This window comes from Oncorhynchus keta, chromosome 17 (genome assembly GCF_023373465.1).
Source record: "Oncorhynchus keta strain PuntledgeMale-10-30-2019 chromosome 17, Oket_V2, whole genome shotgun sequence".
Taxonomy (NCBI): Eukaryota; Metazoa; Chordata; class Actinopteri; order Salmoniformes; family Salmonidae; genus Oncorhynchus; species Oncorhynchus keta.
In genome coordinates this window covers 23,464,333-23,479,489 of record NC_068437.1, presented here as the reverse complement: position 1 = coordinate 23,479,489, position 15,157 = coordinate 23,464,333, and the positions used below count along the sequence as shown (strand labels likewise).

At 42.8% G+C, this 15,157-nt stretch overlaps 2 protein-coding genes across 4 annotated transcripts; one reads left to right on the top strand and one right to left on the bottom strand.

The window, feature by feature from the left end:
• Window positions 1-133: 133 nt before the first annotated feature.
• On the top strand, window positions 134-9,955 carry LOC118374080 (phagosome assembly factor 1). Of its 3 annotated transcripts, XM_035760435.2 has the most exons (17): window positions 138-288; window positions 1,015-1,180; window positions 1,341-1,423; window positions 1,541-1,624; window positions 1,715-1,758; window positions 2,617-2,696; window positions 2,788-2,882; window positions 3,407-3,504; window positions 3,743-3,855; window positions 4,476-4,609; window positions 4,732-4,815; window positions 4,945-5,027; window positions 5,226-5,269; window positions 5,994-6,043; window positions 6,180-6,238; window positions 6,336-6,408; window positions 6,528-9,955. In XM_035760435.2, the coding sequence occupies exons 2-17, from the start codon at window positions 1,117-1,119 to the stop codon at window positions 6,615-6,617; spliced, it is 1,278 nt and encodes a 425-aa protein (XP_035616328.1). In that variant the 5' UTR covers window positions 138-288; window positions 1,015-1,116; the 3' UTR covers window positions 6,618-9,955. The 3 variants fall into 3 exon arrangements, with proteins under 3 accessions (XP_035616330.1, XP_035616329.1, XP_035616328.1); XM_035760437.2 differs by having other exon boundaries at window positions 134-1,180; window positions 4,732-4,764; XM_035760436.2 differs by having other exon boundaries at window positions 137-1,180; window positions 3,440-3,504.
• On the bottom strand, window positions 9,219-13,375 carry b3gnt9 (UDP-GlcNAc:betaGal beta-1,3-N-acetylglucosaminyltransferase 9). The gene has a single exon (XM_035760433.2). It carries the CDS (start codon window positions 13,280-13,282, stop codon window positions 11,921-11,923), a length of 1,362 nt encoding a protein of 453 aa, XP_035616326.1. The 5' UTR covers window positions 13,283-13,375; the 3' UTR covers window positions 9,219-11,920.
• Between the last annotated feature and the right edge of the window lie 1,782 nt (window positions 13,376-15,157).

The following is a 15,157-nucleotide window of genomic DNA, read 5'->3' as shown; positions in this document are numbered from 1 at the left end:
CACATCAACAACAGCTTGCAGAGCAAGGGGAACTACTACTTCAAGGTCTCTACATACTTTTGGTCATGTAGTGTATATTGAACAAAATTCGGCAGAACCTCCCACTTGGTCAGCTGACCAGGAAGTGGGTGTTTCTTCGCGATGCACAGGAAGTTGAATAATCAGCTGATACTGGAGGTGTTTTGATGGAAGTTGCTGTTGTTTGTGGATAGTTTTTATTCCTTCTCTTCAATTCATTATAAAGACACATCAAACGATAAAAGGAATTCGGTGGACTTTGAACTAATAGTGAGGTTTTTAATATTAGCTAAGTGACACGGTTGTAATTTCAACTCATAGCTGCCTGTATTGCTATTGAGTTCTCGATAATGAAGAAAATAGCAACGTAGCTGACGTTAGTCAACGCTTTGAGACGTTCTTTGTTTATGTTGTGCCAGACAAAGCTGCAGTGTTTGGTTTCGTCTTTTTGAAGATCGTTTTATATTTGTTTATAATTGTGAGTGAATATCGATTACAATAACGTTACAGGGGAGCTAAATAATGTTAACGATAGCTACCTAGCATAACTACAAGTTACCGACAATTGTTGTCAAGCCGCTGAGTTGTCCTGTATAGTCTGATCATAAACGAGACAGCTGAGATCTTTAGATAGTGACGAGTGTGGAAAGACTTCAGTCTAGTTGTTGTGTGGTCGTCATTTGCGCATCACTCAGTCAGTCAGCTCATCTGCGACCTGTTGGTAGAACTAGCTAACGTACATGTCAGCCACCAACCTAAGTCTCAGTTGGCTTTGTGTGTAACGTAGCAAGTTGGTTGCGCAATTCCTGTATGCTAGCTACTTGTCAGCAAGGGGCACTTCATATGCTAACAGTAATCGCTCATCGCTAAATATTTTGTGTCTTGGTCTCTGAGAACGTACCATTTGTCCCGCTGTCAATATATTTCATGGTGTTTTATGTAAAGCCGTATTGTTTATGAATTAAGTATTTATTGTGTTAACTTCATGTTGTATAGAAACAATAGGAGTGTTTAAGAAGAGGATTGGGAAGTTTAGTATTAAAGAAAGGTCCAGTTCAGGCAGAGAACCTTGTTGAAAATCCTTCTCCCTACTCGCCAATGCTGGATCTGGAAGTTGTTCCTGAAAGATCTTTAGGAAATGAACAATGGGAATTCGCTTTAGGTAAGTGACTCCTGAAGAGACTATTGGGTATTTCTTCAACCTACCACACACCTCAACTAATATGCATATTTTCCCAGTAAGTTGTCTTTAATGGTTGTTTGTCATTTGTAAATGAGAACTAAAGCAATCTCTTCATATATTGTCCATGTTCTTGTCATAGGGATGCCATTGGCCCAGGCCATTTCCATTTTACAGAAACACTGCCGCATCATCAAGAATGTCCAGGTTCTTTACAGTGAACAAGTAAGAGATTAGTTAACTACTATTGTGTGTGATATAGGGTGTGGGCTGTCAGATCAATTTGACTGTTTTTTGATTGACTGTCCATTGAAATGGTATGTTATGTTTCTGTGCTTCTAGACACCACTTAGTCATGACCTCATACTCAACTTGACTCAGGATGGAATTAAACTGCTGTTTGGTGCCTCTAACCAGAGACTGAAGGTGAGGGAGACATGCTCTGGTTGATCATGGTGCTACAGACAATAAGGCTGTCTATGTTGACTTATCAAGTCTGTCATTACTCATGTTTAGGTGATTGAAGTATACGACTTGAGCAAAGTTAAATTGAAATACTGGTGAGTGATCTCTAGTTCCTTGTGCTAATACCAGTGTGACTGGAGTTGTCATAGCAAATGTATTCACTATATATACAAAATTATGTGGACACCCCTTCAAATGAGTGGATTTGGCTATTTCAGCCATATCTGTTGCAGACAGGTGTATAATATCGAGCACACAGCCATGCAATCTCTATATACAAACATTGGCAGTAGAATGGCCTTACTGAAGAGCTCAGTGACTCAGTGATCTGGCACCGTCATAGGATGCCACCTTTCCAACAATCAGTTTGTCAAATTTCTACCCTGCTAGAGCTGCCCCGGTCAACTGTACGTGTTGTTAGAAATGGTTTGTCAAGATCGGTGTGGAATAACTTGACTGGCCTGCACAGAGCCCTAACCTCAACCCCATCAAACACCTTTGGGATGAGTTTGAATACTGACTGCGAGGCAAGCCTAATCACCTCACCTCACTAATGCTCTTGTGGCTGACAGAAAGCAAGTCCCCGCAGCAATGTTCCAACATCTAGTGCTCACCTCACTAATGCTCTTGTGGCTGATGGAAAGCAAGTCCCCGCAGCAATGTTCCAACATCTAGTGGAAAGCCTTCCCAGAAGAGGGGACGCTGTTAAAGCAGCAAAGGGGGGACCAACTCCATATTAATGCCCGTGATTTTGGAATGAGATGTTTGACGAGCAGGTTTCCACATACTTTTGGTCATGTAGTGTATCTGACAGTGTGTCAGACTGGAATAGTTTGTTGTAGTCCATGAGAATAACTTGTTTTGCAAATTGTTCAGCTTGTGTTGGATGTGGGATTTTGTGCTACTACATATACTGTTATAGTATCTAGGCCTAAATTGTCATTGTCTTGCAGTGGAGTACATTTCAACACTCAGGCTATAGCACCCACCATAGAGCAGATTGATCAGTCGTTTGGCGCCACACACCCTGGAGGTAAGGGAAGATATAACTTTTTGTCTTATTGATAGTACTGTGGAATGCTGCAAGGCTTGTTGTGTTTGACCATGTTTTCCTCACTTCCCAGTATACAATGCTGCAGAGCAACTGTTCCACCTGAACTTTCGAGGACTCTCCTTCTCCTTCCAGCTTGACTCATGGAATGAAGCTCCCAAGTATGAGGTGAGACTATTACCTTACCCTGCTATATTTATCCCTAGTGTGCTGTTTTTCTGACTGGCTTTATGGTTAACCCTGTTTGACATAGCTGCTACACAGCAACTGTCTTCCATAACTTTCTCTTCTTGTTCAAACCTTACTGGTTTCCCTCGCTGATTTTCTGTGCATTACGTTACCTGGCCGACAACCCCTCATAGACCTTGTTTACCAGATAAAGAACTAGTCTTTTTGCCTTAGAAAATTATTTCTGTTAGCGATGAGAACCCCCGTACCTCTGTTCTACACCTTGGCAATGAACAAACAAATGTACATACTTCATTACCAATACAGCATGAGTATTTGGTTTTGAAGAATTTGGTAATGCTGGAATACAAAACAAATTGGCCCCCGAAAATGACTCACTATGTCTTTATTATGAAAATACGTTGTTATAAAGCTTTTGATGTGAGTACTTGTATATCCATGTATTGAATATGAGCTGTTGAAATGCACACGCCAGTCTACTCCCAGTTGTTTTGCTTTGACAGCCTAACTTTGCCCATGGCTTGGCCTCCCTGCAGATTCCACACGGGGCCACAGTGAAACGGATGTACATCTCCGCTGGGAACAACCTACAAGACACCAAGTAAGAACACAATGTATTCACAAGCACACCTGGAATAATGGTTGAGCATAGCAAGTTTATGGGGAGATGGAGGATACAGTGTGTTTGGTGAGCTTGTTTACTCAGATGTAAATCTCATTCGAATATGATTAGGTTTAAAACTGATGCATTTGAGTTATCTAAATACTTATTATTAAGTATTGAGAGAAAAACATGAATTTGTAATGACCTGACTATGACTCACTCTGTCGTTCCTCAGGGCCCCAGTGATGCCCCTTGCCTGTTTCCTTGGCAACGTTTATGCAGAGTGTGTGGATGTGCTGAGGGATGGGGTGGGGCCACTTGGTCTGAGACTTCGCCTCCTCACTGCAGGTACTTAGCAAGGGGACATTTGAACCCACTCGTGTCCCATGAGTACAACACCATCAGAACTGTGGAATTCAACCTAAATCGTTTCAGGTTGGTATTCCTTTTGAGGCTTCCTGAGTACATGCCACTGAAGGGACTGGAGGAAGTAGGTATTTTCCTCCTGTAGCGCAATCAGTCCTCAATTCTAATTGGATCAGGCTACTCTTCTCTTCCTCCCTTTAATTAATTAATTAATAGAGCCTCATGGTCTGGAGATACAATATAATGCTTTCCTGCCAGTCCCTCAGGTCTATCACATTCCATGCTCTCTTCAGTCCACACATTAGCCCGTTAATCTCGTCACCATATATCACCTCTGACATGCCCCTCCTCTAGGGAGGCTGAGCTAAACAAATGACCTACTACACCCGTTATTAGATGGGGAGGAGGTCTATCAAAATTGGCCCTCATCAATCTCTAAGTGTTTAGACGTGTCTCCTTAGACCAGCTGTTTTGTTTGTCCCTGTTGTTTTGATGTATGATATACAGTCCTAATGAAACACCTGAGAGGAAGATGTGCTCCAACAATTTTGCAACAGCAGGTCATATTAAGCTTGCGTAATGAGTGGTCTTCCTATCCTCAGGATGTGGGCCCGGGGTGATGGCTGATGCCAAGGTGCGTGCCGTGGAGAGGAACATTTACTTTGGAGACTCCTGTCAGGATGTGCTGAGCGCTCTGGGCTCACCACACAAAGTATTCTACAAGTCTGAAGACAAGGTTTGGCCCTCTACTCTGCTTCCTGTCTCTTTCTTTCCCTTGACCTGCTCCTTTCAGCAGTTGATATGGTCCTCTCTATGTTGATAAACAAGCTCTCTTCATGTTTGGGTTTCCTGTTTCAGATGAAGATCCACTCTCCGTCACCTCACAAGCAGGTCCCGTCCAAATGCAATGACTACTTCTTCAACTACTTCACCCTGGGGGTGGTGGGTATTGGTGTCCCATGGGGGGTTGTTAGAGAGGGCTTGCCTTAATTATGTTGACATTAAAGCTCAATGTAAGATGTTGCTTGTTTCTTAACACTGTTTGATTGGTCCATTTTTGTTTTTTTCCAGGACTTACTCTTTGATTCGAGCACACACCTGGTGAAGAAGTTTGTCCTTCATACTAACTTCCCCGGCCATTACAATTTCAACATGTAAGCCTCTCTCTGCTTCAGTTAAGACAGCTGGCACCTCATTGGTCCTATACCATTTTCAGACGTATGATCCATTTGAATAAATTATTTCCTGTAGAGCCAAAAGAGGCTATTAAACTCCTTAGTGGTGAAGTAATTTAGTCACAGAAGTGCTGTTCACTACACTCAGTAACATGTAACTGTCTCTCTCAACAATAGATATCATCGATGCGATTTCAAGATTCCACTTGTCATCAAGAAAGGTGAGTTTTCTAATCAGCATTTTCATTGTATTTGGTGAACTCTCTGTCTCCTCACGTATCCCTGTCTGTCTCCTCACGTATCCCTGTCTGTCTCCTCACGTATCCCTGTCTGTCTCCTCACGTATCCCTGTCTGTCTCCTCACGTATCCCTGTCTGTCTCCTCACGTATCCCTGTCTGTCTCCTCACGTATCCCTGTCTGTCTCCTCACGTATCCCTGTCTGTCTCCTCACGTATCCCTGTCTGTCTCCTCACGTATCCCTGTCTGTCTCCTCACGTATCCCTGTCTGTCTCCTCACGTCTCCTCACGTATCCCTGTCTGTCTCCTCACGTATCCCTGTCTGTCTCCTCACGTATCCCTGTCTGTCTCCTCACGTATCCCTGTCTGTCTCCTCACGTATCCCTGTCTGTCTCCTCACGTATCCCTGTCTGTCTCCTCACGTATCCCTGTCTGTCTCCTCACGTATCCCTGTCTGTCTCCTCACGTATCCCTGTCTGTCTCCTCACGTATCCCTGTCTGTCTCCTCACGTATCCCTGTCTGTCTCCTCACGTATCCCTGTCTGTCTCCTCACGTATCCCTGTCTGTCTCCTCACGTATCCCTGTCTGTCTCCTCACGTATCCCTGTCTGTCTCCTCACGTATCCCTGTCTGTCTCCTCACGTATCCCTGTCTGTCTCCTCACGTATCCCTGTCTGTCTCCTCACGTATCCCTGTCTGCCTTTCAGAAGGTGCTGCCGCTCAGGGGGAGGACTGCACCCTCACTACCTACAGCAAGGTCAGACATGCCTACACTGCTCAGTCTTTGCCTAGCTCACTCAAGAGTAGTGAAAAGAGCAACTATGGGTGAATGTTATAGCTACTTCAGATGAGGTTTGTGTTCTTCTGACTGACTATGGTTGTTTCTCCCATAGTGGGATCAGATTCAGGAGCTGCTTGGACACCCCATGGAGAAGCCTGTCGTGCTCCACAGGTAAGAGATGCCTGGGTTATAATTTACATGACTTCTGTCAGTTGACTGCTGGCCCTGCAGTTAACAAAAAGGTGTAAAAAAACAACGTGTTTCACAGGTCATCCTCGGCAAATAACACCAATCCCTTCGGCTCTACATTCTGTTTTGGACTACAGCGAATGATCTTTGAGGTAAGAACACTTGGTGTGTGGGTCGCGTGATGACGGTATTAGCTTGAGAAGTACAAAGGCCTGGATGTATGTAAACTATGTAAGTTATGTGTCTGAACTGTGCCAATTTGTCGTCCCAGGTGATGCAGAACAACCACATAGCTTCAGTGACCCTGTACGGAGCCCCCAGACCCAGCAGCAGGGCCAGAGCCGAGGCCATCGGCCACTGAACAGCATCCCACTGGCGCCCCAGACCCCAACCCATACCCGGCCTGAGGGCTGTCTCCCCACCGCTCCAGTCTGCTCCACACCAGCCCTGGGCTGATCAGCAGTGTACTCTCTGTCTCAGCCACTGCCATCTTCACACCAGAGAGGCCCGCTAGAAACTCCTCTGGACCCATCTGCCCCTGTGTGACGGGCGCCTCATGCAGGGTCCTGCTAGGAGCCTTACGGCAGCCATCATCCCTTCTCCCTCTGACTGACCCTGTCCCAATGCTCTTCATCATCAGAACACTTGTTAGATGTGTTGACAGTGTACATTTGTATGCCTGTGAGCAGAAACAAATGCTCACCTGCATGCATGCTGTAGTTTTTTTAAATTGACATTTTAATACATGATTAACATACATCAGAAACAGATACCAAAAGCCTGCCACAGACACCAAAACCATTTCAATCCTTTCTCCACTATATGTTCATATTATCGATTTTAAAACACATGCATATGGATGCAGGCTCATCTGCAGCACTAACACATTACGTACATCATTTCATACACAGACATATACACATACAGAAACAGCCATGCATGCACATCGACCTAAACCAATGCATGCACACACAAACAAACAATTGCATGAACATAGTTTTTATTTTTAAGATTACAAGCACAAACTGGCCACACCTTGGAGTGTCCTAGTGCTTTGCATGCTGTGAGAGGTACTGTCTTGGTACATGAACAAACACACACATACTGGCCCACACACACACATTCATACACTCATGCCATGACCAAGTCCACAGCATAAGCCACCTCCTATTGCAAGGCAGTGAAGCACCAAATACATTTATAGTTTATTTTGTGTTTTTGAATGGAACGATAAAAACATTGGTTTTGACATTTGCACTAAGATACACCATATTTACTTGATTCTTGTCTCCTATCCACTGCGGATTGTGTATTTTGTTTCCATTAGTGATGACTGGGGAAAGGCTCGTGCTCCTCTGTCACCTGAAAAGCCATGCTTCTTTCCTTCCAGATGTATACCATCTCCTCCAACATCCACTGCTACCACTGTCCTTTACAACCTTCCCCCCTCATGCGCTCTCATCATTGCTCCCTTTCTCCATCCATTTCCCTGATCTCTTTTTCTATTCACAATAGATATCTAAATGAGTCAAGCTAAACCCCTTAGATGTACTTCATCATTGCTGTCATTCATTATCATTTGTTTTGTTAATTTGCCAACATTTTAGCCAAAGATGTTTTAGCATGTTTTAAGTTGTCATTTTAGTTAGTTATCAACTTGACCTCTTGCCTAGAAGAGCTGACATTCCCTCCTAAAACAAGATTATTTTTTATTGCAGGCCCCAGAACCATAATCTTGATCTCATCTTAGTACTTCTTGAATATATGTTCTTTATAATTGCTTTGTGCTTTTTAGTGCAGATATTTTATCATTCAGTTTTTACTCTAACCAAGATGTCTTCTATATGTGTAGCAGGCTCTTCTGGTGTTCGATGTTTGTACAGATTTGTAAATAGTGTGCCCTTTTCTTTTGGCTTGTCATTTTAAGATAATGGTACGATGTGGGCCTGAATTGTTTTAAGGTCAAAGCACACCCCAGACGCGACACTTCTATTACATAGGAATTCTGTTTGATATCTCCTCCCCCTAGTGGAGAGAGAACTGTCTGGCTCCTTAACCCTGGGCCTGAATGGGTCCTTCATCTCTATAGCTCAGCTTTAACCACTATTAGTATTAGAGACCGATGCTGAAGATGGGATATCAGAGACAAAGATGGATAGGGAAGGTAGCCCTGTACACTCTGTTTAGAACCCCCGGATGTGTGTGTGGTCAGTCGCCCTGTTATAGTGGGTTGATCATGTAGTGGTGCTAGAACAGAGGTATTGTTCATGTTGTTCTGTCACAGGTGGCTGGTTTGCCTGTCAGCCCCACTCAGACCAGCCCTCAGCTTTGCAGCGTGTGATGCAGGCGTATTACATGGGCATTGTTTGTTCTGTTACATTGACTTGTTTCATGAGTTGCGATGAAAAAAGCCTGTGCTGCTGTTGATGTTAAAAGTATACCCCTTTGCTTTGTTCAAGTAGTATACGACAACAAAAAAGCTACAATTCTTTGTTAATGTTGTGCCTCATTTCCCACCAAGCCTGTCTTGACTTCTTTCTGTAAATGAAACTATTGAACAGCATTGAGTATGACTGAGCATGATGAGCTAACATGATTGACTGACTGTCACCCATAGGCCATCATTTCCCTCTTGCTCCAAAAAAACATGACAAATTGTAGAATAAAGACTTGATGTACAGTGCAGGTCCTGAGCTCAGTCATGAAGGGCTAATCCTCATCTCAACAACCCCTGGTGTTCTGATTGGAAGATTTGCACAATACACAATACATTGTTTTGCTTTGTTCTAGTTGCTGGACACAGAAACATGTATATCACTGAACATCTCACAGCAAGAATATGGTTTTAACATCAGTCTGACCGTCACCACCGGCCAACCCTTCATGACCTGAGCTACACACACTGGTTGTTGGAGTTCCAATGCAATGCAATCCCGGCCGGGTACATTTGTTGCATCTGATATAACTCACTGTAGATGAGTTTGCATTTATATTAGCGAGCAAACAAATGCAACTCAACTGATATTGTGGTAACGTTACTGGAATGTTACTGCTGAGCATGAGCTGGGCTGTGTTAGCCCAATCTCAGGTGGACATAGATCTTGTTTTAAATGCCAGGAGAAAGGGGATGCTTCCTTTTCAGCTGTTGGCTTTGCCTGTTTTATTTCCTCTCAATTGATCCTATTTTTGCATTGGATTGAATTAATGACTGTAATTATAAATTAACAACTTCAGTTGAGTTTAATGCTATGTATTGTCTCCCTTTATATTGTATCTTTTATCCCCATTCCCCAAAGTAGTCATTTTAGGTGGATTCAGTCAATTTAACCCAGTTCTGGAAATGGGAGTTATCCTTAATTCAACATGTGAATCAAATTAATTGGAATCTGGTGTCATATTTCGGATAACTTTACTTCTGTACAATAAAGAATATGTAGATCAACATTATCAAGCATGTCATAAAAAGCAATAACCGTTGTTACGGTGAATCAGAACGGTCTGCTTAAAGCTTGCACAATGCTCCTGAATGATGCAAGAATGCTGTGATTAAGATGAGCTCCTCATAAAATCTACTGTCAAACTCAACATTTGAATTTGATAAAATTGCTCATTCTGAATTTTGTTCATTTAAAAAAAATCCTGTTAATGTGTGTACAAGAAGGATATGAAAATGTTGATGTAATAAATATGACAAAAGTCTTGAGCTGTATTTTTTTCTTTTTAAAGAACAAAAAAGCAGTACATGCACATGTTTTCCACCAGGGACAATTTCAGTGTTAACTGATTGCTTTACATTTTGATATCAACAGCATGTCGTCTACTTACAGCATTTGGACTACAGTTGGAGGTATAGCTGAACATAAGTTTAAAAAGAAACAGCATGTAAGGATTCTGATTATCAGAAGTATTGTAAATGAAAGCACACCACACTCAACTGTTCAGGGTTTACTCTGGGCTTTGGTTTGTTGCTTGGTGATTGTCATCTTCAGTGTAGCTAATTGTGAACTAAAAAAGTAGGTGCTGTGCACATAACATTCATGAATATGTAAACTCTACCTCTGGAAAGTTTTGAAGAAAGATTTCTGGAACTACACTGAACAACAATATAAATGCAACATGTAAAGTGTTGGTCCCATGTTTCATGAGCTGAAATATAAGATCCCAGAAATGTTCCATATGCAGAAAAAGCTTATTTCTCTAAAATGTTGTGCACAGATTTGTTTGTACCCCTGTTAGTGAGCATTTCTCCTTTGCCAAGATAATCCATCCACCTGACAGGTGTGGCACATCAAGAAGCTGATTAAACAGCATGATCATTACACAGGTGAACCTGGTAATGACCAACCTGGTGCTGGTGCTGGTGCCAATAAAAAGGCCAGTGTAAAGTTTTGCCACACAACACAATGCCACAGATGTCTTGAGGGATTGCGCAATTGGCATGCTGACTGCAGGAATGTCCACCAGAGCTGTTGCCAGATAATTGAATGTTCATTTCTCTACCATAAGCCGTCTCCAATGTCATTTTAGAGAATTTGGCAGTACGTCCAACCGGCCTTACAATCGCAGACCACATTTATGGCGTTGTGTTGGTGAGTGGTTTGCTGATGTCAACATTGTGAACAGAGTGCCCCATGGTGGCGATGGGGTTATGATATGGGCAGGCATAAGCTACAGACAACAAACACAATTGCATTTTATCAATGGCAATTTGAATGCAAAGATACCAGCAACTTCGCAAGCCATTGAAGAGGAGTGGGACAACATTTCTTTGAAATTGTTGCATTTATATTTTTGTTCAGTATATATATAATGAGGTCCATTGGGGACTTCCTGCCACAGCTACAGTTGATGCATTGAGCTTTGTCTCCCTTCATTTCAGATTCAAGTCTACCTACATGTATCATCTGATGTGTAATCGCACACAAAGGGTGTGTTCGTAAATTCAATCTGGATTCGTAAATTCAGAGCCTTGTCAGATTGTCCGTTCGCAAATTCAGAGCGTTGCGCTTCAGAGCTTGCTAGCTACTTTCAGACACAAATTAGAGAACACCTCACTCTAACCATTTTACTCGCCCTGGCAGAACTATCCAGAGTGTAGGTGACTGTAACTGTGCCGCTGGAAACAATCTAATTACATTTTTGCCAACGTTTACTGACGCTGGCCATATTCAACGGGTGTTGAGTGTTTGTAAATTCACCAGTTATTCTGCGCTCTGACACACTCAGACAAGAGTGCTCTGAAATCGGAGTAGATGGCCAGAGTGAATTTACGAACGCACCCAAAGATACTTCATTTACAACGCCAAACTGTATATTCTACTGCACAAAATCAACCTGGCACATGTTTCAATCTATATTGACCTTATTGAGGCTCTGTGCAATAAAACAAACAAAGTAAGTCATACTGTACCTAAATTGAGCACGGGTGTTTTTAAAACGTTATCACCACAGTAAATTTACCAACTGGTTTTACATCCAGGATTTTTCCAAGAAAAATATAAGAAAAAATACCTAGAGACAATGCACATTTACCATGGCTGTAAACCGTTAAGCAAAAACCACTGTGTTACCTAAAAATAACTGTACCAAACATTCAATCACAGCTTCCATATCCCAATGGCTCTTTCACAGTGTAGTCCCTCTAATCGACATAACACAAAGCCCTCAATGCTTTACAAACACGGTAACATCATAGTCCTGTTCCACTGTAGTCTCGGAGTCCTTCTGTCCTGTTGTCCCGAGTACCTTGCCCCTCCACTTAAAGGGCCATGGGGTGGGGGCCAGGTTACTGTGACAGCTCAGTTGGGGGTCATGCAGCAGGTTCCACATGAGCCAGATCTGTGGCACTGTCAGGCTGTGTACCACCATCAGCTCCCTGTAGAAACAAGGGTCAAACACCTGGAGGTGGGGAGCAGCAGAGGGGCGCACAATTCCAAATGTACGGAAACCTTCATGGCGTGATGGTTTGACTCCGATTCTCTTTAAGCACATGCCTAAGAACACATCGTCGATGGGGAATAATTCTACCTGCTGACACGCTCCACTCAGCCGCCTGGCGGTGTGACCGGACATCACAAAGCCTCCCCCTCCTGCATATGACGGATACATCGTCTGGCCGTACACAAACTCAGGCACAAAGTACTTGCTGCTGCGCCGGCGGATGGGGCGGGCGTGGTGGATGATGTCACCCACAAAGAGGTCCTTGTCAGGCTTCTGACCCTTCAGCATCTGCAAAATGTTGTCTATATTCACGTAGACATCCGCATCACCTTTGAAGATAAACTGGACATTGGAGCAGCTGCCATTCACCCACTGGAGGAAGTGAGTCTCTTTAAGTGTCAAATTGAAAAATGTGTCATCAAAGTCCCAGAGGAGAATGTCCCCAAAGGTGTGGCTCTCATAGGCAAGAAGCCGGTCCCATAAAGGCAGGGCTGTCTTGTTCCTGGGTACCCCAAGGAGGAATACAGTCTTCACTGTCTGCCCATCCTGGAGAACACCCTCTCTTCCCCAGGTGTGCCGCACTACCTGCCTCCTTTCAAAGTCTGCTGCTACGGACTTGATAGTAATGAGCATGTAGAGCTCACCTGAGCACTTCCCTGGCTGGTCTATCAGCAGTCTGAAGTCCCGGTTGTCCTTATCTCTTAGGTAACCTTCAAAGTCAAAAGGTGGTTGTGTGGGTAAAACAGGAGCAGCCTTTGTTGGAGCAACCTTCTTTGTCCCCTCATCTTTCTTTGACTTGGATCTAGATTTGGTCTTAGGTTTGGATTTAGACTGAAGTTTGGACTTCGGATGTGACTGAGGCTCAGACTGGCACTTTGTCTTATCTGGGTGCGTAGAGGGGACCAGTTTAGTCACATGGCTCTCTGGTAGAGCCCCTAGAAGAGCACGGGAGCTTGTAGAGCCCTGCTCTAAGTGCCAAGTGTCCCAGGTGGGAGTGAAGCATTGGTGGGCATACAACAGCAGACAGAGTAGCCCCAACATGATCAGGGTGCACAGAACATCTCCTTTTATGTGAATTCTCCTCATTGTGTCCCACTGAACCTATTTCCCTTCAAAGGCTGATTTAATTTACAACTCTTTTCCCATTAATTTGTATTTTCCTCTTCCTCAGGATCTCTGAGATCAGAAAGCACCATACAGCATCCTGTGAGGAGTTCACAATACTGATCACCCATGCAAGAGCAATTCCTGAGTGTTTTTCTGGGGGACCCTTAGGTCCTGCTGGATAATGCTCCGTAACCCAACACTCTGCAGTCCTTATGTTTCTACTCCAGTATCTCAGAGGGGTTTTCCCTTTAGTCTACAAAATTCATTCCATTCCATCTCTTCAGCAGGCTGTAATCCTAGATATGAAAATAAATGACGAGAATTACATTGTATACAAACAAGGAAACTAACTAATATATTTGACAATTTTTTGTTGTTGTTGTTACTTTTATATTTGCAGTTACTTTGTTCTTATTTTTCTTTGACTTTATTATTCATAAATTATCTGCAGTTCAAACTCATTTCCCCAAGTTTCCAGAACTAATGCAAGAATGTTCCTACCTTTTCCTATAGCAGACACGCCCCCTCAACGGAACAGAACAGATCATCTCCCAGTAGTCTACAGAAATTGACCACGGTTTCCAAGTTAGCGTTCAAATGACACATCAGAAGCAAATGTTAAGCCAGACCAAAATGTTCCAAAAGATTTTGAAGAACGACTTCATTGCCACCCTCTCCTATAGAAAAAATCTGGTCAATTCGTCTATTATGAGGGCGTGTCGGACCTTATGTAAACTCTACATAAGATTTCTAAATAGAAAATTGTTTATTGTGTGCGTTAGAACATTGTGTTCCTAACTCAATGTCCCTATCTTAATCTCCTTCACTCATGTAACTATTTATTGGTTCACCATGCAGTTTATAATTGGCAAAAATGCATCTTAAAATGCATCATTTTTCGGACATGCATGCGTTAACTCAAATGAAAGCTTTTGTCGCATGTAAAAAAAGAAAAAAACCGACCATGACGCATTAGATTTACATATAATTGCCAGACTGTTGCATATTTGCATAATACAGAGAGCCCTATATTGAATGACAGCGTTTGTATTGTATCAGTATATGTGTACAAATTATTATATTTACGCATCAGTCATCATACTTACCAAAACATATGAAAGTCACCAAAGAAATTTATAACGCAACTGCCAAACCCGGGAACATCTGGTTTCTGTATGAAAACTGCAGTCTCTGACAGTGCTGGGGTCCAACAAAAACGAAGTTTAAAATGGAGAGAGAAAAATACATGAAATGAATACAGACCTACATGGTGTATGGAGGGAGGCTCAGTAAGGTAAAGTTAACTTTTTGAAAAACGTGCAAAATTGGCAAGACAGCATTTTAACGGTATTCATTTCACTGGCCACGTGACACGTGTGGGAGTCGCTGGTCCAGCTGTGTGCCAGATGCCAGCGCAGCAACTGGAAGCGGACTCTCCAAGAATATGAAGGAAGGGGAAAGGGGGAGCATAATGATCCGGACCTAGCAGACTTATTTTTTTGTCAGACACTTTGTACTTTTATCGTGGTGATTGATGTCCTTGCAATACAGCACCATATGCACTTCTAGCCCCTAGCTGTCTTAAATGGCTGCAATTTAGGAGTTGGATACACTTAACAGCAATCTGTCCTGAGAGACATTGAAGACATTCATTAAACCAACAAGACTTGAATGAAAATACTACAATGAAAACAAAAAACAGACATATTAAGTCAAAAGACCATTTCATTTTAGAGTTACATTTTCTGCACACGCAAAGTTCCCTGTCTATTTACAACCTACAAAATGTAAACGTGTATCACACAATGCTGGTCCCATTTAACATTAAAGGAGTATAGATTTATTTGTCTAGAA

What these genes read in the sequence shown, in the direction of transcription:
- LOC118374080 (XM_035760435.2), top strand. Translation starts at nt 1,117, where the DNA reads ATGCTGGATCTGGAAGTTGTTCCTGAAAGATCTTTAGGAAATGAACAA. An exon ending in ACAATGGGAATTCGCTTTAG is followed by an intron (nt 1,181 to 1,340) that starts GTAAGTGACTCC and finishes TTCTTGTCATAG; the next exon opens with GGATGCCATTGGCCCAGGCC. An exon ending in AAAGTTAAATTGAAATACTG is followed by an intron (nt 1,759 to 2,616) that starts GTGAGTGATCTC and finishes ATTGTCTTGCAG; the next exon opens with TGGAGTACATTTCAACACTC.
- b3gnt9 (XM_035760433.2), bottom strand. Translation starts at nt 13,282, where the DNA reads ATGAGGAGAATTCACATAAAAGGAGATGTTCTGTGCACCCTGATCATG.